This window comes from Salmo salar, chromosome 23 (assembly GCF_965601325.2).
Source record: "Salmo salar chromosome 23, fSalSal1, whole genome shotgun sequence".
Lineage (NCBI taxonomy): Eukaryota > Metazoa > Chordata > Actinopteri > Salmoniformes > Salmonidae > Salmo > Salmo salar.
The window spans coordinates 4,896,927-4,919,834 of NC_138313.1; the positions used below are offsets into that span (position 1 = coordinate 4,896,927).

A 22,908-nucleotide genomic window follows, 5' to 3' on the forward strand; every position below is an offset into this window, starting at 1 on the left:
GCTTTTTTACGAGAAAAATTGCATAAAAATGGATTTTAAACAGCGGTTGACATGCTTCGAAGTACGGTAATGGAATATTTAGACATTTTTTGTCACAAAACGCGTCGTGCGCGTCACCCTTCTTCACACTTCGGATAGTTTCTTGAACGCACGAAGAAACAGAGGATATTTGAACATAACTATGGATTATTTTCAACCAAACCAACATTTATTATTGAAGTAGAAGTCCTGGGAGTGCATTCTGACGAAGAACAGCAAAGGTAATAACATTTTTCTTATAGTATATCTGACTTTGGTGAGGGCTAAACTTGGTGGGTGTCTAAATAGCTAGCCCTGTGATGCCGGGCTATCTACTTAGAATGTTGCAAAATGTGCTTTCACCGAAAAGCTATTTTAAAATTGGACATATCGAGTGCATAGAGGAGTTCTGTATCTATAATTCTTAAAATAATTGTTATGTTTTTTGTGAACGTTTATCGTGAGTAATTTAGTAAATTCACCGGAAGTTTGCGGGGGGGTATGCTAGTTCTGAACGTCACATGCTAATGTAAAAAGCTGGTTTTTGATATAAATATGAACTGGATTGAACAAAACGTGCATGTATTGTTTAACATAATGTCCTAAGATTGTCATCTGATGAAGATCATCAAAGGTTAGTGCTGCATTTAGCTGTGGTTTGGGTTTATGTGACATTATATGCTAGCTTGAAAAATGGGTGTCTGATTATTTCTGGCTGGGTACTCTGCTGACATAATCTAATGTTTTGCTTTCGTTGTAAAGCCTTTTTGAAATCGGACAGTGTGGTTAGATTAACGAGAGTCTTGTCTTTAAAATGGTGTAAAATAGTCATATGTTTGAGAAATTGAAGTAATAGCATTTCTAAGGTATTTGAATAACGCGCCACGGGATTCCACTGGCTGTTACGTAGGTGGGACGAAATCGTCCCACTGGCCCTAGAGAAGTTAAACAAATTATGAAAACAAAAACATAAATTAATGTTCCCAAATTGCATCCTACCTGAATAGCGAAATGCACAGTAGCCTGCATTTGGCTGCACAAACATTCGTCTCATCTTTGTCCTCTACAATATTAAAACATTCCCCTTGTAGCAGAGCTCCAGACTAACATTTCCCCCTGGTGGCACGACGTTTTTCAGTTTTTGGCACCAGACCATGATTTGGTTGCACCAATTTTTTCACGGCATCACGCCTGACCTCAGATCTCACCACACGTCACTGATTCATAGGACATTTGAACAGCATTTAATCATACAGACACAACCATATTTTTTACCCTTCATATTTTGATAATCTGCACATGTGGGTTTGAGCCTGCAATGTTTGGTTCCTAAACCAGATCTTTTTATTTTTCATGATCTGAAAAGCAAAAATTATCCTAGATCAACACTCAGTCTTGGATACCTTGGAAATATGGGCCCAGAAATATGTAGAATACTGTATAGAGAGGATGGGTGAAGCGATGACGAATAACCCAGTTACCAGTATGTCCCTGGGTTAGTTATGTCTAAGAAGACTAAAACAGAAGAATGGAGTTCCTGATTGTCCATACTGCTATGGCTATATTCCGAAAAAGGTAAATATAACAGCTTCCCAGGTGGTGCAAAGGACAAAAGACCTGTCTTGGGAACCAAACAGTGCAGGTTCAAACCCAAGATGTGCATATTGTCAACATATAAAGTGTTAAACAATATGGTTGTGTTTGTATGATTAAATGGTGTTTATATGTTCTATGAATGAAATAATGTGCAGTTTGTCAAGAAATGAATGGTAAAACATATGGTTGTGTTTGTATGATTTAAATGCTTTTCAGTATCATATGAATGAAATTAAAATGCCATGCGTATCTTTCACACGTTGTAGTGGGACTACAATACAGTCCTCAAATGTGAATTGCTATTCAATCTGGAGAGAGCATAATGGAGATGTATTCCAATCTGCTTTAAGGAGTTACAAATTTGCATGCTGACAATGTTGTGGTAATATTAGGTAAAACATTTTCTAAATGTTCTAGAAATGTTTGGAGGACCTCCACGACAAGTAAAATGTATATAGCGTGAACATCAATGGAATATTATGTTAAACCTAAAACAAAAATGATATGAACGTCATAAAAACATACTTATTAGGAAATTGTGGAACATTATGCAACATTGTGGGAATGTTCTGTGCAACCTTTCTCAATATCACAATAATATTATTGCAACATTAAGGGAATGTCCTGTGCAAGCTAACCTAAACATTGTATGAATGTAACTGATCATATTTTGTGTTTTGGGAACCAATCTCTCATACTATTCCCACAACCTAATTCATGTTCTGGGAACCTTTAATGAACTCTGAAAGGCTGTTCTGTCAACATTCTTGCAACACAAAATGACATTATCTGAATGTCAGCACAACTGGACAGTTTTTGTGTTTTGGGAACACATCTTTTGCAATGTCCACACAATGTTCCCACCAGACTGTTCCCTCAACCTAATTAAACATTTTGGGAACCTTTAAAGAACAGACAAAAAGTGTTCTGGGAATGTTGTTGAAACATCAGGTGAATGTTTTTAGCACCCTAAAATAAACATTGTATAATCATCCGCACAACTGGACAGTATTTGGTGTTTCGGTGACATATCTTTTGTGATGTCCCCACAATGTTCACACCAGACTGTTCCCACAACCTAATGAAACATTCTGGGAACTGTTACAGAACAGGCAAAAGGTGTCTGGGAACGTTCTTGAAACATCACGCGAATGTTTTATACAAACATTGTATAATCATCAGCACAACTGGACAGTTTTTGTGATATGAGAAAATGTGGGAACTTTCACAGAACCAATTTTGGTTTGCTGGGAAAACATTACTGGTACATTGTGCTATTACATTACCTGTAAACCTAATGAACTTTTTTAGAATATTCTGTGGTGGTTGTTATCGAGGATATTTCATTTAAAACATAAAAAAATATATTGTTGTCAAAAATATTATTTGATAAAACCTTAACTACAATCTTAGCTAATGTTCTGGGAATGTTCCTGGTTTGCTGGCTGGAGTCTATGCAAACATTGAGATGTGTTTAAACAGTCATGGAAGAATTTTGCATTCCTCTTATGCTTTCTGTGTTGATGCAAGCACTGCAGGGGGATTCCATTATGATATTGGGCATGAGTGTGTGCTAAGAGTGTGGGATAAGGTACAGTGTGTGTAAATAGGAAAGTGGAGACCAGATAAAGAGAAAGAAGAAGAGGACGGAGGGGGAGCAGTGTCATACAGTACATCAACAAAGGCTACGTTTCACTTTCATGTGCATGCAAGAATGTATTGTATGTTTCTCTGTGTTGGCATTGCACACATGTACAGTACATAGCTGTGTCCTACCTTCGTAGGGGAGATATGTGCATGGACGTTCTCTATTCGGGACAGTTTCTTCTCTGCTACCTGGACCAGCTCTAGCCGTCCCTCTCCCCTGCCCTCCCTGCACTCCCTCTCTCCCCTGTTGTGGTGGTGCCTGTCTAGGGTTCCATGGTGGCTGCGGAGGGTCCCGTGGTGGCTACCCGGCAGCTCCCTTTCTCTGCCCTCCAAGCCAGGGTAGGGGTGCTGAGGACAGGCCTGGGACTGACCTTGGTCCTGCTGGGGGGTTGAACCATCTTCATCCTGAATCCTGTACTTCTGTAGAGGGTAGATGGGGGTGGGGGGAGGGGGGGGGGGTGGCAGAGAGAAGAGGGCAAGAGATGGGATAGTGGGAGGAAAAGAGAGTGAGAGGCAAAGATAAAAGAGGGGAGAGGGATAGGTTTCTGTTAGTTTTCAGGTCACAGTGGAAGAGGACTAAGCACTTCTAAATGGGCTTAATGTCACTCAGCTGGAACTGTATGAAGATCAAACAGACTTTGTTCCATCACGCTGAGCATACGCGCTGTGTGTGCGTTTGTGTGTGTATTTATTTATCTGTAGGGCAGCCCAGGTGTAGGACCAGTGTGAAGCTAATAGCTTTAGGAGTGTTTCCCATTGTTCCATGATGATATAGCCATAATAAATAATAATAAAATAATGTTGCTGAGAAAATACACAGCATGATCACATCTAAAACCCACCACATACCCACCCAATCAACCAACACAGCACCGCTACAGGGCTTTGTCAATCTGGGCCGCTACCAGACAGGTAGTGGGACTTATTCAGACCATGGAAAAAATACCAGTTATTGGGACTCTCTGGGCAATCAGTGACCAGTGATTTGGCCAATGAATTAACTACCAGGGAGAAATGGAAATCAGCAGGATTGCGATTTCTTTAACCCTTTACACTCTTGAGAATTGGCATATGTGAACAGGGCCAAATTGATATGCTTCAAACAGAAGAAATATGAGAAGCATATGCATAACCATGGTGGCAATTGAAAGGGAGCACTTTGGAGATTATGGGGAAATGATCAGAACAAAACAGTTCACCTGAATCCAAACATTCTTTTCGCAGCATTTGTCAATAAGGGGTCTAACTGGTGTCACCAGGTGGCCACACATCTCTCCAAAGTATGCACAGTTACTAAATCATTTCAATGCACTTTTAGGACTCAAGAAAAGAACTTTCAACTATTAGGTGCTTGTTTTTAGCAAGCACATTCCAGGACCAATAACACAATCAGCAATTCATGACACACAGCCACACGCACACGCTAGGGACGGGCACGGTTATTTGAATATCTGAACGAACGTTAGTATACGAATACTTGAGATAGTATTCATTTGAGAAATGTTTTTTTTTAACAATGAAAAGGCTTTGTCTCAATTAAATACAATTATCAACAGTAACAGTCAACAGTTTGGACACACCTACTCATTAATTCAAGGGTTTTTCTTTATTTTGACTATTTTCTACATTGCAGAAAAATAGTGAAGACATTAAAACTATGAAATAACACACATGGAAACATGTAGTAACCGAAAAAGTGTTAAATAAATCAAAATATATTTGATGTTCTTCAACGTAGCCACCCTTTGCTCACTCTTGGCATGGCAAGATGGACTACAATTACGGAATTAAGTTAGCTAAATGAAAAGGAGTAGGCTACAACGAGCAACCGACAGGTAGGCTGTTGTTTAATCTGAATGGAGTTGTTGTAGACAAGGATGGGGAGCGCAGCAAAATACCCTCAGCTAGCCTTGGTAGCTGGCTATCTTAACTAGCATATTTAAATAGATTTGATGCAGTAAAGATGGGCACTGTCAGATGGGATGATATACTATATATACACAAAAGTATTGTATGTTAACACCCCTTCAAATTAGTGGATTTGGCTATTTGAGCCACACCCGTTGCTGAGAGGTGTATAAAATTGAGTCTAAAGCCATGCAATCTCTATAGACAAACATCGTCAGTAGAATGGCCTTACTGAAGAGCTCAGTGACTTTCAACGTGGCACCGTCATAGAATGGCAACAAGTAGAATCCAACAAGTCAGTTCGTCACATAGAACGGGACTGCTGAGTACTGAAGTGCGTAGTGCGTCAACATTGTATTTTCTTCAGTTGCAATACTCACTACCGAGTTCCAAACTGACTCTGGAAGCAACGTCAGCACAATAGCTTTTCGTCGGGAGCTTCATGAAATAGGTTTCCATGGCCGAGCAGCCGCATACAAGCCTAAAATCACCATGCACAATGCCAAGCGTCGGCTGGAGAGGTGTAAAGCTCACCGCCATTGGACTCTGGAGCAGTGGAAATGCGTTCTCTGGAGTGATGAATCACGCTTCCACATCTGGCAGACCGACAGACTAATATGGGTTTGCCGGACGTTAATAGTGCCAACTGTAAAGTTTGGTGGAGGAGGAATAATGGTCTCGGGCTGTTTTTCATGGTTCGTGCTAACCCTCTTAGTTCCAGTGAAGGGAAATCTTAATGCTACAACATACAATGACATTCTAGATGATTCTCTCCTTCCAACTTGTAGTAACAGTTTGGGCAAGGCCCTTTCCTGTTTCAGCATGACAATGCCTGTGTGCACAAAGTGAGGTCCAAAGAGAAATGGTTTGTCGAGATCAGTGTTTAAAAACTTGACTGGCTTGCACAGAGCCCTGACCTCAACTCCATCGAACACCTTTGGGATGAATTGGAATGCCGACTGCGATCAAGGCCTAATCGCCCAACATCAGTGCCCGACCTCACCAGTGCTCTGGTGGCTGAATGAATGCAAGCCCCCGCAGCAATGTTCCAACATCTAGTGGAAAGCCTTCCCAGAAGAGTGGAGGCTATTATAGCAAAAAAGGAGGGACCAACTCCAAATGAATGCCCATGATTTTTTAATTAGATGTTCAATAAGCAGGTGTACACAAAGTTTTGGTCATGTAGTGTAGATAACCTGTTGCATTTACAAGTTTGTAACGGGAGTCAGTGGCTACTTTTTCTCTCTCTGCCTCCCGTGTCACACACACCACTGCCCCCTGCCCAACCCCCACCATTCTGGAGCGTACACCGTCTCTCTCTCTCTCTCTCTCTCTCTCTCTCTCGAGTTGGGCAGGCTGCGCATTAAACAAGTGTCCAAGTTTAAACAAAGTTACAAAAAAACACGCTATCAACTATCCGGATATCCCAAAACATTTTAGGAAATTATTTAAAATAGTGAAATTATTTAAAATGCCCATCCCTAACATACACAAACACACTCTAATGCAGTCAGTTTACGGCTGCGGTGTCAACTCAGCTGCCAGCCTCAGGAAGTACGTGTCATCCCATCCCTCTCCTCCAGCCGTACTGCGGTTTGTCCACTCTGTCTGACCTTTAACCAACTGGCCCCTCAGAAGGCTACTCTGGCTTCTTAGGGGTCAGTAGAAGGCACTCTAACAAAATCTACACCATTTGTGCTTAGATGGACAACAGACATACATTTTACCATACAGATTAGCTATGCCAGCTAAAAAGAAACAACCCAATCAGAACCATTTTGGCTGGCTCCCATTTGATTGTGAGAACATTCTAAATGCAACGGGAACATGGCCATCCCAAAACATTTCAAAATACACTTATGTAGCATGCCATTAAGGCAGAGCGTATACAAATGGTAGAGGGAGTAAGTAGAAGTATTGTATTCGCTTCCTGGGTCAACCCATTCCAGTTTCCTCTTCTCCCCTCCTCCCAGCCCTGTCAATCTCCTAAAATAAGACTCAGTGAGCCCACAGTACTAATCCGGTTTAGAGCAGAGGGCCCAAACAGCAGTAATATGCCATGATATATTCACACACCCCACAAAGACGCATACCATTAGGTCTGGGATGTGTACTACTGCTAAATTACTTGATGTTCTAATGGGAATGTGTATGCTCAGTTGAGCTGTTTACATTATGCTTTATCATTATCACAAACAGACTGGTGCTCCTGATACTGTAGCTTTGAGAGATAATGTTCATTCCGTTGTTAGAGCAGCAGCTTTCAAAGTTGGAGTTGCTGGCAATTGCAGTGGGTTCTCCACATAAAAAAAGTATAATAAAAAAACATAGAAAATGTAAATGTTATTGAGTAAATGTATTCATTGGTTCTCTTAATTTTGAATAGAGAGATGAAAATGTAATTAATTGAAGGTTATTTGTTGATGTAAAAATGTATGGTGGTGTGGAAGAGATATGGGGTGGTGTGTCCCCGCTGAAAAAGTGGAAATACCACTGTGTTAGACTGTACATCTGTGTGTGAAAGAGTGTGTGCATAACCTAGCTGAAAAATGTAATTTTTGGATATGTTTGGATTTGAAAATTCAACCGTTGTAATGTAAAGGGGTGGGGCTCAGGGGCTGTGTGTTGCTGTGGGTGTTTGAGTGAGAATGACAGCGGAGAGCCAAACAGTAAAAGCACAGCCCCCTTCATTATCGATGCATTGTGCCGACTCATTGCAGACTGAACTCAGGAGCTGAGCGTTACGTGTTAGCCAGACTAAAGCCTTCCGCACGCTTCAGTTCGGCTGGCACCTAGCTGAACTGAACGAGTGTGCTCACATACTTCCTTAAAATATCTTCACTTGAAAAACGAGACAAAATAATACTGTTTGTCCATCTTCAGACGCCGTAGCTAGTATACACTTCCTCAAAATAGTCCAAATTAATCAAAGATAACTCAAGAAATCCGTCATAAATGTTAGATTTTTTTGCCGAGGAGATCTTAGTTGCGCAATTTTACATCAGTATTACTCAAATATGCATGAAAACGATCTCTCGTTGAATGACAATAAACACTTAATTGAAGAATTCCTACAGCTGACCGACAAATGGGCATAGACTCCAGCTACCGAACTTTGACTTGCTTCAAGAAAAAATAAATGTTCATGAACAGCCGAAAAAACCCTTTGCCGAAGAACAAAACGAGAAAAAAAACATCACAAAATGTCTTCATAATATGCACAAACTGTTCCAAACTGTTTCAGATGGGAAGCATGCGGATGCCTTAAGGATTAGATGAGAGAGAATGGAATGGGAAGTTCTCACGCTTCTATTCATCAGGGGTGCTGGAGTTGATTTTTAAGCTATCACACTGCCTGGCATAGGCCTAAACAAGCATTCTCATGACTTAATTAATTAATTAATGAGTTGCAAACAATGATGTACACGAACCCTGGATTGCTGATGCTATGTATTGGCCAATGAGAGGCTTTGAAGCCACTAGTCGGACAACAAAAATATAAACGCAACATGTAAAGTGTTGGTCCCATGTTTCATGAGCTGAAATAAAAGATCCTAGAAATTTTCCATATGCATCAAAAGCTTATTTCTCTCAAATGTTGTGCACAAATTTGCTTGAATCCCTGTTAAATGAGCATGTATCCTTTGCAAAGATAATCCATCCACCTGACAGGTGTTGCATATCAAGAAGCTGATTAAACAGTATGATCATTACACAGGTGCACCTTGTGCTGGGGACAATAAAAGGCCACTCAAATTTGTGCAGTTTTGTCACACAACACAATGCCATAGATGTCTCAAGTTTTGAGGGAGCGTGCAATTGGCATGCTGACTGCAGGAATGTCAACCAGAGCAGTTGCCAGACAATTGAATGTTCATTTCTCTACCGTAAGTCTCCTCCAACATCATGTTAGAGAATTTAGGGAAGACCACTCAGCTTCACAACCTCAGACCACCTGTATCCACGCCAGCCCAGGACCTCCACATCCGGCTTCTTCACCTGGAGGATTGTCTGAGACCAGCCACCTGGACAGCTGATGAAACTGTGGGTTTGCACAACCATATACATTTTGCACAAACTGTCAGAAACCGTCTCAGGGAAGTTTATCTGCATGCTCGTTGTCCTCACCAGGGTCTTGACCTGACTGCAGTTCGGTGTTGTAACTTTCCACTAGATGTTGGAACACTGCTGCGGGGACTTCCATAAGAGCATTAGTGAGGTTGGGCACTGATGTTGGGCTATTAGACCTGGCTCGCAGTAGGCGTTCCAATTCATCCCAAAGGTGTTCGATGGGGTGAGGTCACCGATCTCGACAAACCATTTCTGTATGGACCTCGCTTTCTGCATTGGGTGATTGTCATGCTGAAACAGGAAAGGGCCTTCCCCAAACTGTTGCCACAAAGTTGGAAGCACAGAATCGTCTAGAATGTCATTGTCAAATCAAATCAAATGTTATTTGTCACATGCGCCAAATACAACAACTTACAGTGAAATACTTACTTACAAGCCCTTAACCAACAATGCTTTAAGAAGTTCAGAAGAAAAACGTCTTAAGTAAAAAATTGATAAGTTAAAAAGAAATATGAATAACAAATAATTAAACAGCAGCAGTAAAATAACAATAGCGAGGCTATATTCAGGGGTACCAGTACAGAGTCAGTGTGTGAGGGCACCAGTTAGTCGAGGTAATTGAGCTAATATGTACATGTAGGTAGAGTTAAAGTGACCAGGCATAGATAATAAACAGCGGGTAGCAACAGCGTAAAAGAGTGGTCTGGGTAGCCTTTTAATTAGCTGTTCAGGAGCCGTATGGGGTAGAAGCTGTTAAGAAGCCTTTTGTTCCTAGACTTGGCACTCCAGTACTGCTTGCCGTACAGTACCAGAGAGAACAGTCTATGACTAGGGCGGCTGGGGTCTTTGACAATTTTTAGGGCCTTTTTCTGACACCGCCTGGAATAGAGGTCCTGGATGGTGGGAAGCTTGGCCCCAGTGATGTACTGGGCCATATGCACTACCCTCTGTAGTGCTTTGCGGTTGGAGGCCAAGCAGTTGCCATACCAGGCAGTGACGCAACCCATCAGGATGCTCTTGATGGTGCAGCTGTAGAACCTTTTGAGGATCTGAGGACCCATGCCAAATCTTTCCAGTCTCCTGAGGGGGAATAGGCTTTGTTGTGCCCTCTTCACGACTGTCTTAGTGTGTTTGGATCATGATAGTTTGTTGGTGATGTGGACACCAAGGAACTTGAAGTTCTCAACCTGCTCCACTGCTGCCCCGTTGATGAGAATGGGGGCGTGCTCGGTCCTCCTTTTCCTGTAGTCCACAATCATTTCCTTTGTCTTGATCATGTTGAGGGAGAGGTTGTTGTCCTGGCACCACCCAGCCAGGTCTCTAACGTCCTCCCTATAGGCCAGGGGTGGGCAATTCCAGTCCTCTGGGGCCTGATTGGTGTCACAGTTTTACCCCAGCCCCAGCTAAAACACACCTGACTCCAATAATCACCTAATCATTATCTTCAGTTTAGAATGCAATTTGATTAATCAGCTGTGGATGGAGAAAAAGTGTGATGCCAATCAGGCCCCCGAGGACTGGAGATGCCCACCCCTGCTATAGTCTCTCACATTGTTGTTGGTGATCAGGCCTACCACTGTTGTGTCATCGGCAACAGGGACTATGGTGGTCTGTTTGAAACATGTTGGTATTACAGACTCAGTTAGGGACAGTTTGAAAATGTCAGTGAAGACACTTGCCAGTTGGTCAGCGCATGCTCAGAGTACACATCCTGGTAATCCATCTGGCCCTGCGGCCTTGTGAATGTTGACCTGTTTAAAGTTCTTACTCACATCGTCTACGGAGAGCGTGATCACACAGTCGTCCATAACTGCTGATGCTCTCATACATGCTTCAGTTGTAAATTCCTCGACGCGAGCATAGAAGTAGTTTATCTCGTCTGGTAGGCTCGTGTCACTGAGCAGCTTGCGGCTGTGCTTCCCTTTGTAGTCTGTAATAGTTTGCAAGCCCTGCCACATCCGACGAGCGTCGGAGCCGGTGTAGTACGATTCGATCTTAGTCCTGTATTGATGCTTTGCCTGTTTGATGGTTCATCAGAGGGCATAGCGGGATTTCTTATAAGCTTCCGAGTTAGAGTCCCACTCATTGAAAGTGGCATCTCTACCCTTTAGCTCAGTACAGATGTTGCCTGTAATCCATGGCTTCTGGTTAGGGTACGTACTGTCACTGTGGGGAGGACATCATCAATGCACTTATTGATGAAGCCAGTGACTGATGTGATGTACTCCTCAATGCCATCGGAAGAATCCCAGAACATATTCCAGTCTTTGCTAGCAAAAGAGTCCTGTAGCTTAGCATCTGCTTCATCTGACCACTTTCTTATTGACAGAGTCACTGGTGCTTCCTGCTTTAGTTTTTCTTTATAAGCAGTAATCAGGAATATAGAACTACTGTATGGTTAGATTTGCCAAATGGAGGGCAAGCGAGAGCTTTGTACGCGTCTCTGTGTGTGGAGTAAAGGTGGTCTAGAGTTTCTTTTCCCTCTGATTGCACATTTAACATGCTGGTAGAAATGATGTAAAACAGATTTGAGTTTCCCTGCATTAAAGTCCCCGACCACTAGGAGCGCCGCCTCTGGATGAGCGTTTTCCTGTTTGCTTATGGCCGTATGAAGCTCATTGAGTGCGGTCTTAGTTCCAGCATCCATTTGTGGTAATATGTCGACAGTTACAAAAAATACAGATGAAAACTCTTGGTAAATAGTGTGGTCTACAGCTTATCATGAGATACTCTACCTCAGGCGAGCAAAACCCCTTGTCTTACCAGAGGCCGCTGTTCTATCCTGCTGAAAAAGCTTAAAACCCGCCAGTTGTATGTCATTCATGTCGTCGTTCATCCACGACTTTGTGAAACATAAGATATTACAGTTTTTAATGTCCCGTTGGTAGGATATACGTGCTCGTAGTTTGTCTATTTTATCAATTGATTGTACATTGGCTAATAGGACCGATGGTAAAGGTAGATTACCTTCTCGGCGACAGATCCTAACAAGGCACCCGCACCCGGATCTTCGTCCACGATACTTCCGTCTCTTTCTCCTGCGAATTACAGGGATGAGGGCCTTCTCAGGCGTCTGAAGTAAATCCTTCCTGTCCGACTCGTTGAAGAAAAAGTATTCCTCTAGTATGAGGTGAGTAATCACTATCCTGATATCTAGTTGCTCTTTTCGGTCATAAGACACGGTGGCAGAAACATTATGTACATAATAACTGTAGCCTTAAGATTCCCCTTCACTGGAACTAAGGGGCCTAGCCCGAACCATGAAAAACAGCCCCAGACCATTATTCCTCCTCCACCAAACAGTTGGCACTATGTATTAGGGCAGGTAGCATTATCTGACATCTGCCAAACCCAGATTAGTCCGTCGGACTGCTCCAATGGCAGCGAGCTTAACATCACTCCAGTCGACGTTCGGAATTGCTCATGGTTAGCTTAGGCTTGTGTGAGGCTCCTCGGCCATGGAAACCCATTGCGTGAAGCTCCCGACGAACAGTTCTTGTGCTGACGTTGCTTTCAAAGGCAGTTTGGAACTTAGTAGTGAGTGTTACAACCGAGGACAGACAATTTTCACTTGCTACGCGCTTCAAGCACTCGGCTTGAGTCCCATTCTTGCGAGCTTGTGTGGTCTACCACTTCACGGCTAAGCCGTTGTTGATCCTAGATGTTTCCACTTCACAATAACAGCACTTACAGTTGACCAGGGCAGCTCTAGCAGGGCAGAAATTTGACAAACTGACTTGTTGGAAAGGTGGCATCCTATGACGGTGCCATGTTGAAAGTTTCTGAGCTCGTCATTAAAACCCACATCAAACAGCTCTGGTTCGACGCAGCCGTTATATATCAAAGCATCTGTGACATGTGGAGGGACTGACTGACTGCACTGCTCTTTTGGCCTCTCTTGGCTTCCGTAATGAGCCCCACATCAGATGCTGCTAATCAGCTCATTCTCTCATCTTCTCCTTCTCTATCCATCTTCACTTTTCCTCCTCTCCCCTCATTCCTCTTCTCACTCCTCTCTCTGGATTTCTCTCTCACTCACTTGTATTGCGTGCTGTACCTCGAGGACTGGAGTTAAATACTGCCCGTGGTCGTGCACAAGCCATAAATACACCTATGTCTGAGTGGGAGGCTCAGGCTCTTATGTAAATTAGTGTCATGCAGTAGAGTGTAAGGACTGGAGCAGACATGATGTGTGAGGTTTTGAGTCATTGTGCCAACGCTGGGCAGGGATGGTTTGGGCTGCGTGACTGGAGATTGAGGAAGAGGAGAGAGAGGCCTTCAGTACCCTTCTGGCTATGGGACGCCCCCCTCAGCTTTCTCTCTCTCTCTCTCGCTTACATACATACACACACACATGCAAACCCTGCCTAATTTCTGCCCCCGCCTCTCACACACAGTCACATAGCCTGGCATAAGCGGGTCACAGCATAGCAAGCCCAGCTAGACTCACAAAGGACAGAATAGAAATGGTATGTCTGTTTGTAGCCTCCTCAGTTTGTATCATGGTTTGCTATAGCTACAACCTGAGAGCATCTGAGTGGGTAGCTGTTTGACAGGATTCCATATGGCAGGTTGTACCACTCTGCCATTGCACACTCATGCTGGGGGATCTGTACAGTATGGTAGGTAGGCCCATCAGATGGCAGCTACACTATAGTATGTGGACACCCCTTCAAATTCGGCTATTTCAGCCACACCCGTTGCTGACAGGTGTATAAAATCGAGCATACAGCCATGCAATCTTCATAGACAAACATTGGCAGTAGAATGGCCTCAAGCTCTTAAAGATTTCTACAGATCGGTGTCCCACCTTCGGGACGGTTGAGCTAATGTGCGCTAATGTGATTAGCATGACGTTGTAAGTAACAAGAACATTTCCTAGGACATAGACATATCTTATATGGGCAGAAAGCTTAACCTGTTATGGCTAGGGGGCAGTATTTTCACAGCCAGATAAAAAAACGTACCCGATTTAATCTGATTATTACTCCTGCCCAGAAACTAGAATATGCATATAATTATTAGCTTTGTATAGAAAACACTCCAAAGCTTCTAAAACTGTTTGAATGGTGTCTGTGAGTATAACAGAACTCATTTGGCAGGCCAAAACCTGAGAAGATTCCATGCAGGAAGTGCCCTGTCTGACAATTTCTTGCCCTTCTTGATTATCTCTATCCATTACAGAGGATCTCTGCTGTTACGTGACACTTCCTACGGCTCCCATGGGCTCTCAGAAGGCGGCAAAAAGCTGAATCGTGGCTTTGCAGGCTCTGGCTGAAAAAAAGTAGCGCGTTTGGGTAGTGGCTGGTTACAGTACTGTGAGACTCAGGCTCGTGCCCGCGTCGACCCCATGCTTTGTTTTCTTTCGTCTGTTTACCTAAACGCAGATTCCCGGTCGGAATATTATCGCTTTTTTATGAGAAAAATTGCATAAAAATTTATTTTAAAAAGAGGTTGACATGCTTCGAAGTACGGTAATGGAATATTTAGAAATCTTTTGTCACGAATTGCGCCATGCTCGTGACCCTTATTTACACTTCGGATAGTGTCTTGAACGCACGAACAAAACGTCGCTATTTGGATATAACGATGGATTATTTTGAACCAAACCAACATTTGTTATTGAAGTAGAAGTCCTGGGAGTGCATTCTGACGAAGAACACCAAAGGTAATCTAACTTTTGTAATAGTAAATCGGAGTTTGGTCAGGGCTAAACTTGGTCGGTGTCTAAATGGCTAGCCCTGTGATGGCTGGGCTATCTACTGAGAATATTGCAAAATGTGCTTTCACCGAAAAGCTATTTTAAAATCGGACATATCGAGTGCATAGAGGAGTTCTGTATCTATAATTCTTAAAATAATTGTTATGTTTTTTGTGAACGTTTATCGTGAGTAATTTAGTAAATTCACCGGATGTTTGCGGGGGTATGCTAGTTCTGAACGTCACATGCTAATGTAAAAAAGCTGTTTTTTGATATAAATATGAACTTGATTGAACAAAACATGCATGCATTGTATAACATAATGTCCTAGGGTTGTCATCTGATGAAGATCATCAAAGGTTAGTGCTGCATTTAGCTGTGGTTTTGTTTTTTGTGACATTATATGCTAGCTTGAAAAATGGGTGTCTGATTATTTCTGGCTGGGTACTCTGCTGACATAATCTAATGTTTTGCTTTCGCTGTAAAGCCTTTTTGAAATCGGACAGTGTGGTTAGATTAACGAGAGTCTTGTCTTTAAAATGCTGTAAAATAGTCATATGTTTGAAAAATTGAAGTTTTCGGATTTTAGAGGAGTTTGTATTTCGCGCCACGCCCATCATTGGATATTGGAGCAGGTGTTCCGCTAGCGGAACGTCTAGATGTAAGAGGTTTTAAATTCTTGTTAATCTAACTGCACTGTCCAATTTACAGTAGCTATTACAGTGCCATGCTATTGTTTGAGGAGAGTGCACAGTTATGTACTTGAACATGTATCTAATGACCAATTAGGCATATTTGGGCAGAGTTGATACAACATTTTGAACAGAAATGCAATGGTTCATTGGATCAGTCTAAAACTTTGCACATACACTGCTGCCATCTAGTGGCCAAAATCTAAATTGTGGCTAGTCCTAAATCAGATAATGGCCTTTCTCTTGCATTTCAGAGATGATGGAACAAAAAAAACATGGTTGTTTTTTTCTTTGTATTATCCTTTACCAGATCTAATGTGTTATGTTTTCCTACATTAATTTTACATTTCCACAAACTTCAAAGTGTTTCCTTTCAAATGGTATTGGAGAAATGCCCTCTGGTCTGATGAAACAAAAATAGAACTGTTTGGCCTTAATGACCATCATTATGTTTGGAGGAAAAAGGGGGAGGCTTGCAAGCCGAAGAACACCATCCCAACCGTGAAGCACGGGGGTGGAAGCATCATGTTGTGGGGGTTCTTTGCTGCAGGAGGGACTGGTGCACTTCACAAAATAGATGGCATCATGAGGGAAGAAAATTATGTGGATATATTGAAGCAACATCTCAAGACATCAGTCAGGAAGTTAAAGCTTGGTGGAAATGGGTCTTCCAAATGGACAATGACCCTAAGCATACTTCCAAAGTTGTGGCAAAATGGCTTAAGGACAACAAAGTCAAGGTATTGGAGTGGCCATAACAAAGCCCTGAACTCAATCCTATAGAAAATGTGTGGGTAGAACTGAAAAGCGTGTGCGAGCAAGGAGGCCTACAAACCTGACTCAGTTACACCAGCTCTATCAGGAGGAATGGGCCAAAATTCACCCAACTTATTGTGGGAAGCTTGTGGAAGGCTACCCGAAACGTTTGACCCAAGTTAAACAATTTAAAGTCAATGCTACCAAATACTAATTGAGTGTATGTAAACTTCTGACCCACTGCTAATGTGATGAAATAAAAGCTGAAATAAATAATTCTCTCTTCTATTATTCTGACATTTCACATTCTTAAAATAAAGTGGTGATCCCAACTAGCCTAAGACAGTCAATTTTTACTAGGATTAAATGTCAGGAATTGTGAAATACTGAGTTTAAGTGTATTTGGCTAAGGTGTATGTAAACTTCTGAGTTCAACTGTACATGCATATGCACGTTCTGTACATACATGTGTACGCACACACGTACGCACGACGCAGGCACACACAGCTTTTTTCTGCATACACCCCAGTTCAGTAAGTTGGTTTCAGTGAATGGCCTCAGTCTGTTTGCTGTAGAGCTATGGAGGAGTTGATGGAAGGGAAGAAATGGTCAATAGATCGAACTCATCTCTCTGCGCTGTTCTTCATTGCCAGCTCTGTTCGCTCTGAGCAGTAGCTCCCCTCACAATCTCTCGACATAATGACAGCAATGAGATGGGAGGAGGAGGAAGAGGGAAGAGTAAACCTGCAGTCACTGAATAATTTGGATTTATTTAGAAACCTCAAGCAGCAGACAGAGGACACGCAGACAGAAGAGTTTTGTCTCTCGCCTCATCTATTAATTAAGTTACTTGTCTTCAGCAATACCATATTCAGGTAAACTGCAGCCACTAACAGTCTCTCTCTCTCCCATGGCTGACGTTTCCTCTGACAGCCAAACTCCCATCCTGAGCCTTCCCTTATACACCAACCAAGCCTGAGCCTTCCCATTTACATACGCCAACCCAGCAGCCAATTACTTACAGAACTTTACATGAACATGTACTCTGGTCTGCACTACATTGCCTTGCTCAGCTCTACCCTACCAGTTAGATTTCAGAGACCAAGACTAACACTAAATTGATCCTACCCACACAGCTCCGGTAGTCACTCTGCTATGGGAGGTCCTTTCTTCACTGAAACAGTTGGGAAACAAAGAGTTAGACTCACATAAATAAAACCACCAGTCCACTGTACTGGCCTGCCTTCCTACTAACACTTCTGAGAGATCATTTTCTCCAGTGTAGAGCGAGGCGAGTGTGTGCATGCTTCCCAGCCGAAACAGTTCAGAAGAGTTTGTGCATATATTATGACTACATTGTGACGTTTTTGTTTGGTTTGGACTTCAGTAAGGGTTTTTTCGGTAGTTCGGGCACATTTATTTGAGACAAGCTGAAGTCAGTAGCAGAAGTCTGCGCCCCTTCATCTGTGATTGGTCAATAGTAGGGATTCGTCAATAAAGTCTTCGTTGTCATTCAACGAGAGACAACTCGTTTTCATGCAAATTTTTTCAATGACAAATACTGCACCAACAATCTTAGTTAGACGTAAAATTACGCAACTAAGATCTCCTTGGCAAAAAAGTCAAAATTAATGACCGATTTCTTGAGTTATCTTTAATTCATTCTGACTATTTTAAGGAAGTGTATACTGGCAACAGCATCTCAAAATGGACAAACAGTACAACTGCTGCTTTTTCTCATTTCTCAAGCAAAGTTATTTTAAGGGAGTATGTGAGCATACTCGTTTGGTTCGCCTAGCCAAGTTTCGGCTAGGCGCCAGCCGAACCATGTTGATGCCTTTAGCCAGAGTGCTTTAGCTGGAGTGTTATGACATAAGACAGTGAGAGGGGTGAGGAGGAGGGATGAGGGAGGCAGGGAACCCCCCAGAGGAGAGGAACAGAGCGAGAGGTTGTTGCGTAATCAGCTGAAGTAGCTGTTTGGTTTACTGTGTGAGTTTTCGAAAGCGGATGACAACACAGGGAGAACACACACACACAAATGCACAAACGTACAGAAATAGGAGATAGATAGTCCGATCGGAAGGCAGCAAAACAGATAAGATGGAGAATAATTGTTTTGGATGGTTTTAAGAGGCGCTACTGAGGGCATGGTAGCATGCTTTATGTGCATCAATACTATGACATGTTAATTATGGAACAGCAAGCACCCTACAGTACATGCGTACTTGGTTTGGCGAGGACATTGGGAGTGATACATTCTCTGTGTCTGCTTGACTTGATGCAGCACACTCAAAAACAGCTAATCCCACGCACACATATATTCACACACACACACACACACACACACACACACACACACACACACACACACACACACACACACACACACACACACACACACACACACACACACACACACACACACACACACACACACACACACACACACCACACACACACACACACACAGAGGCTGTCATATGTCAGTGTGTCAGGATTCAGCTTCAGTCTAGCGTAGCCAGAAAAACATGACTAAACTCCAACCAGATTAACAATTTGAGCTTCTTAAAATGAGCACATCACTAGTGTGTGCGTGTTTGTGTGTGTGTGTGTGTGTGTGTGTGTGTGAAGGCACAGAGAGGAAATACAAACATTATTTATGCTTGACGCGATCTTAAGAGGTAGCTATGAGGGTCTTAACACACACACACATACATGCACACACAGACACACACACGGTGATTCCTTCTGTTCATAGACTGAGTAGCCTAACGAGCGCTGTAGGAGCAGTGTGTCAGCTCTGTTTGGGTTAACACAGCTCTGTTTGGATCAACTCTTCCTCCATTTCTCTTTCTACCTCTCACACTCTCCAGCTTTTTCTCCATCTCTCTCTCTCTCCCTCTTTCTCTCGCTCCTTTTATCTCTTTCTCTCTTCTCTTCTACACACATGGCAAATATTACACACAGACCCCATGTGGCTGACTATTACAGTACATTACACAGAGACTCCCTCTTACTCACACACACGTAAACAAATACTGACCACCATTCATCCATGCTTCCCTACATTACTGAGTATTCAGTCACATGGCCAGACTGTGTGTGTGTGTGTGTGTGTGTGTGTGTGTGTGTGTGTGTGTGTGTGTGTGTGTGTGTGTGTGTGTGTGTGTGTGTGTGTGTGTGTGTGTGTGTGTGTGTGTGTGTGTGTGTGTGTGTGTGTGTGTGTGTGTCTGTGTGTGTGTGTGTGTGTGTGTGTGTGTGTGTGTGTGCTTGTCTCCTACCTTGCATCCAAACATAAGCGAGATGGTGCTGTTGGTGCATGCTACTTTACAGTGGCACAACATTGGTGTAAAACAATCCGAGTGCTTGATGCTGGGTGTCATAGTGTTGTCAGTGCCTGGGCACCTCCATCATGGTTTCTCTCTCTTTCTCTCTGCACACCCCCACCCCCCACCCCCGCCCTCCCCAACCCCCGAGCCAGGAACCCTCTGTACAACTGTCAGTCTGTCACTCTTTCGGGCTGTCAGTCCTGGCTCTTTCTGCCTCCAGCCTGCTCCCCCAGTCTCTTCTTCATCACAACCACCATCCTCATAATCCTTGTAGGCAGTCAAAGGTATAGGCAGTCTCTCGTTCTCTCCCTCCCACCGTCAGTCTCTGTCCTTCCGTCTCTCCCGTCTCTCTCCTTACTTAGTACACAGCACAGCAGTCCCAGTTCTCTCTCTGTGAGCCCAGCTCACAGCTCAGCTATCAAAGTCTGTGTTTGTGCCTCTCACTCTACTTCTCTCTTGTTCCCTCGCTCTCTGCTCGGCTGACTCGCGCTTTGCGTTGAGGCAGTCAGATCAATGAGCTCAGAGAGAGAGAGGGAAAAACCATGGTGGCGGAGGGAGAGAGAAAGAGAGCCCTGGGCCGGGGGGATGGATGTGGAAGGATGTGGGGGGGCATGTGTGTTCTCGCTCATCCTGCATTTCCACTCATTCCATTACTACCTCTCCACCTGCTGCAGTGGAGGCTCTGTCATGACTTGTGCACTCACACACACACACACACACACACACACACACACACACACACACACACACACACACACACACACACACACACACACACACACACACACACACACACACACACACACACACACACACACACACACACACACACAAACATGGGCAGCAAGCAGAGAGAGAGAGACTGTATACGAGGGGGAGGGGCTTATTACACAGCCCAGTGGACAGGACTGACCAAACAAACACACTGAACAACAGAGGAGAGGAACAGAGAGGAGAGGAGAGAGGGTAGATGAGGGGAAGGGGCTCATTACACAGACCAGTGGACAGGACTGACGAAACAAACAAACTGAACAACAGAGGAGAGGAGAAATTCACCCAGGAAATTGAGATGTGATCTCAGCAGTCAAGAGAAACCTATCCACTCTACAACCCGCTGCTGCCCAAGAGCATATCAAAGCAGCACACTCATAGTGAAATGAACCTCCCCCTATTGCTCACACTGGAAGCCCGAAGAGTAGAAAGGAGAAAGAGAAGGATGGAGAGGGAGAGGACTGCAGAGATATAGTGGACCCCTCAAATTATCCACACAACCTTGGTGTAGTTAAACATGTTCAGCTACCCCTAGGGAGCTAAACCTAGACCTAGCCTTAGCCAGAATAACTCAAGTTACGGAAATGTGCAAGTACATGCCAGCAGAGCACCTTGGAGTTAAACCCTGCAGAAAGTTACAAGACTTAAGGAGCCTCCAAAGAGGCTGAACATTTTCATTTCTACATGGGACTGGGCGATATACCGTATTTTCCGATATACTGGTATTGATGCACGGACTTTGGGTTTTAAGTCAATTTTTATAGTTTACTTCACTACTTGAGTCATCTCTCTCTGCTCTCTCTCTCTCCATGCTGTTTTTAACACAGACCTAACCTCACCCCTGTCACTCAAGGAGTGCATTTCTTGTTCCTCAACCACGAGACACTTGAGTCCAGTCTCCATGGTCAATGCAGCACATGCAACAATGTTGATTACAATGATGCTGTTTTCACTTTGCTTCTTAATATAAATTCCCTAGTGTTCTATAATTACACCATTAGTTTGTGTTTCTCTTACATCTGCAAACAGCTAGTTTGTCTTTTCTTAGAAAGTTTGGCCTAAATCTAGGTTAGCCACTAATGCTAATCGCTAGTTACCTGGCTAACAGCCTGGTAATACCAGTGATGGTGTAGACTTAAATCTTCATGTTGTTTGTGCAACAGTATCTTCTAAATCAAAGAGGAATCGAGGGCTTGCAGTTGACGTACAACGCCTCCTGGTGGCCATGTTGGAAGACCACCGCATGAATTCTTCTGACAACAACAGCCGAGTGGCTACCCCAAACTGGATGACAACAGTACCTGAAACTAGTTGATTCATCACCACGGTCATTTTCTGTAGAGTATTTGGCTGCTTTAACAAGGCAGGAAAGACAACAGAAAAACAAGATGTGTGCAGATTACCCTCAATCATGAAACACCATTTGTCATACCAAGATAAGACTCAAGAACTGTCAGAAAAGCGAATAAACCTTTTTGCCTGTCAAGTCTGCTACGATCATTTTATCACTGGTAAGTCAAGTCTGATCGATTTCGAGTTTAGTTTAGCTGTTAAGTTAACAAGGTGTTGATAACAACACTAAGTTAGCCAAAATTAGCTATCTAGATAGCTTGTAGTCTAGCAATTAGCATGTGTCGAGTGAGTTTAAAGTTTTGGGGAAGCTATTTTTCACCATCAAAATTAATCTTTGTAACAAAGGATAGCATGCCTCTATTATCACAATTGCAGACAAATGTAAACATACTATTCCTATTGTTATGAGTAGATTGGATAGTGATAATTTAGGCTATTAGTAAGTGTGTAGAGGCATAGGTTTATAGGCTATATCAGGGACGTTTCCTTTGCACTGGAAAAATGTGGCGTAAGATAAACATTTCATGCAATTCTACTACACTTTATATGACTGGAGAAATTATCAGAATCTTTTTTAATAAGATGGTAGCCTAGGCCTACTCTACTGACACTGACATCAGATCAATAAAAATGACCTTGTCTTGAATGCAACCATGTAATCTATGCCTATGAAAAAGGGTTTCTGGATAAAAGGGATCCAGCTTTGGTCAAATTGTCAAAAGTAATTTTTGTGCATTTTAGCTAACACTAACCCTTTTCCTAACCTTAACCTGTTGAGGCTCGGGGGCAGTATTGAGACATTTTGAAAAAAAATATGTGCCCATTTTTAACTGCCTCCTACACCAACTCAGAAGCTAGGATATGCATATTATTAACACATTCGGATAGAAAACACTCTGAATTTTCTAAAACAGTTTGAATGGTGTCTGTAAGTATAACAAAACTCATATTGCAGGCAAAAACCTGTGAAAAATAGATTAAAAAAAAATTGAATTTTGTGACTGTACTATTTAGTGTCATTGTTTTATAGATACCATAGTGAGAAAGGATTCATTTCGCAACTCCT

The 22,908-nt window shown here is 42.9% G+C and overlaps 1 protein-coding gene across 1 annotated transcript in view; it reads right to left on the bottom strand.

Annotated features, from left to right (window-relative positions):
• The window catches only part of LOC106583961 (discs large homolog 1-like protein), a 231,982-nt gene extending 212,156 nt beyond the window's left edge, over positions 1-19,826 (bottom strand). Inside the window, exons 1-2 of the mRNA XM_014168679.3 lie at positions 19,671-19,826; positions 3,391-3,681 (exon numbers count right to left, since the gene is read on the bottom strand). Coding sequence (XP_014024154.3) covers positions 3,391-3,681; positions 19,671-19,772 — 393 coding nt within the window. The 5' untranslated portion in view covers positions 19,773-19,826. The remainder of the gene's footprint in view (positions 1-3,390; positions 3,682-19,670) is intronic.
• Positions 19,827-22,908: the final 3,082 nt, after the last annotated feature.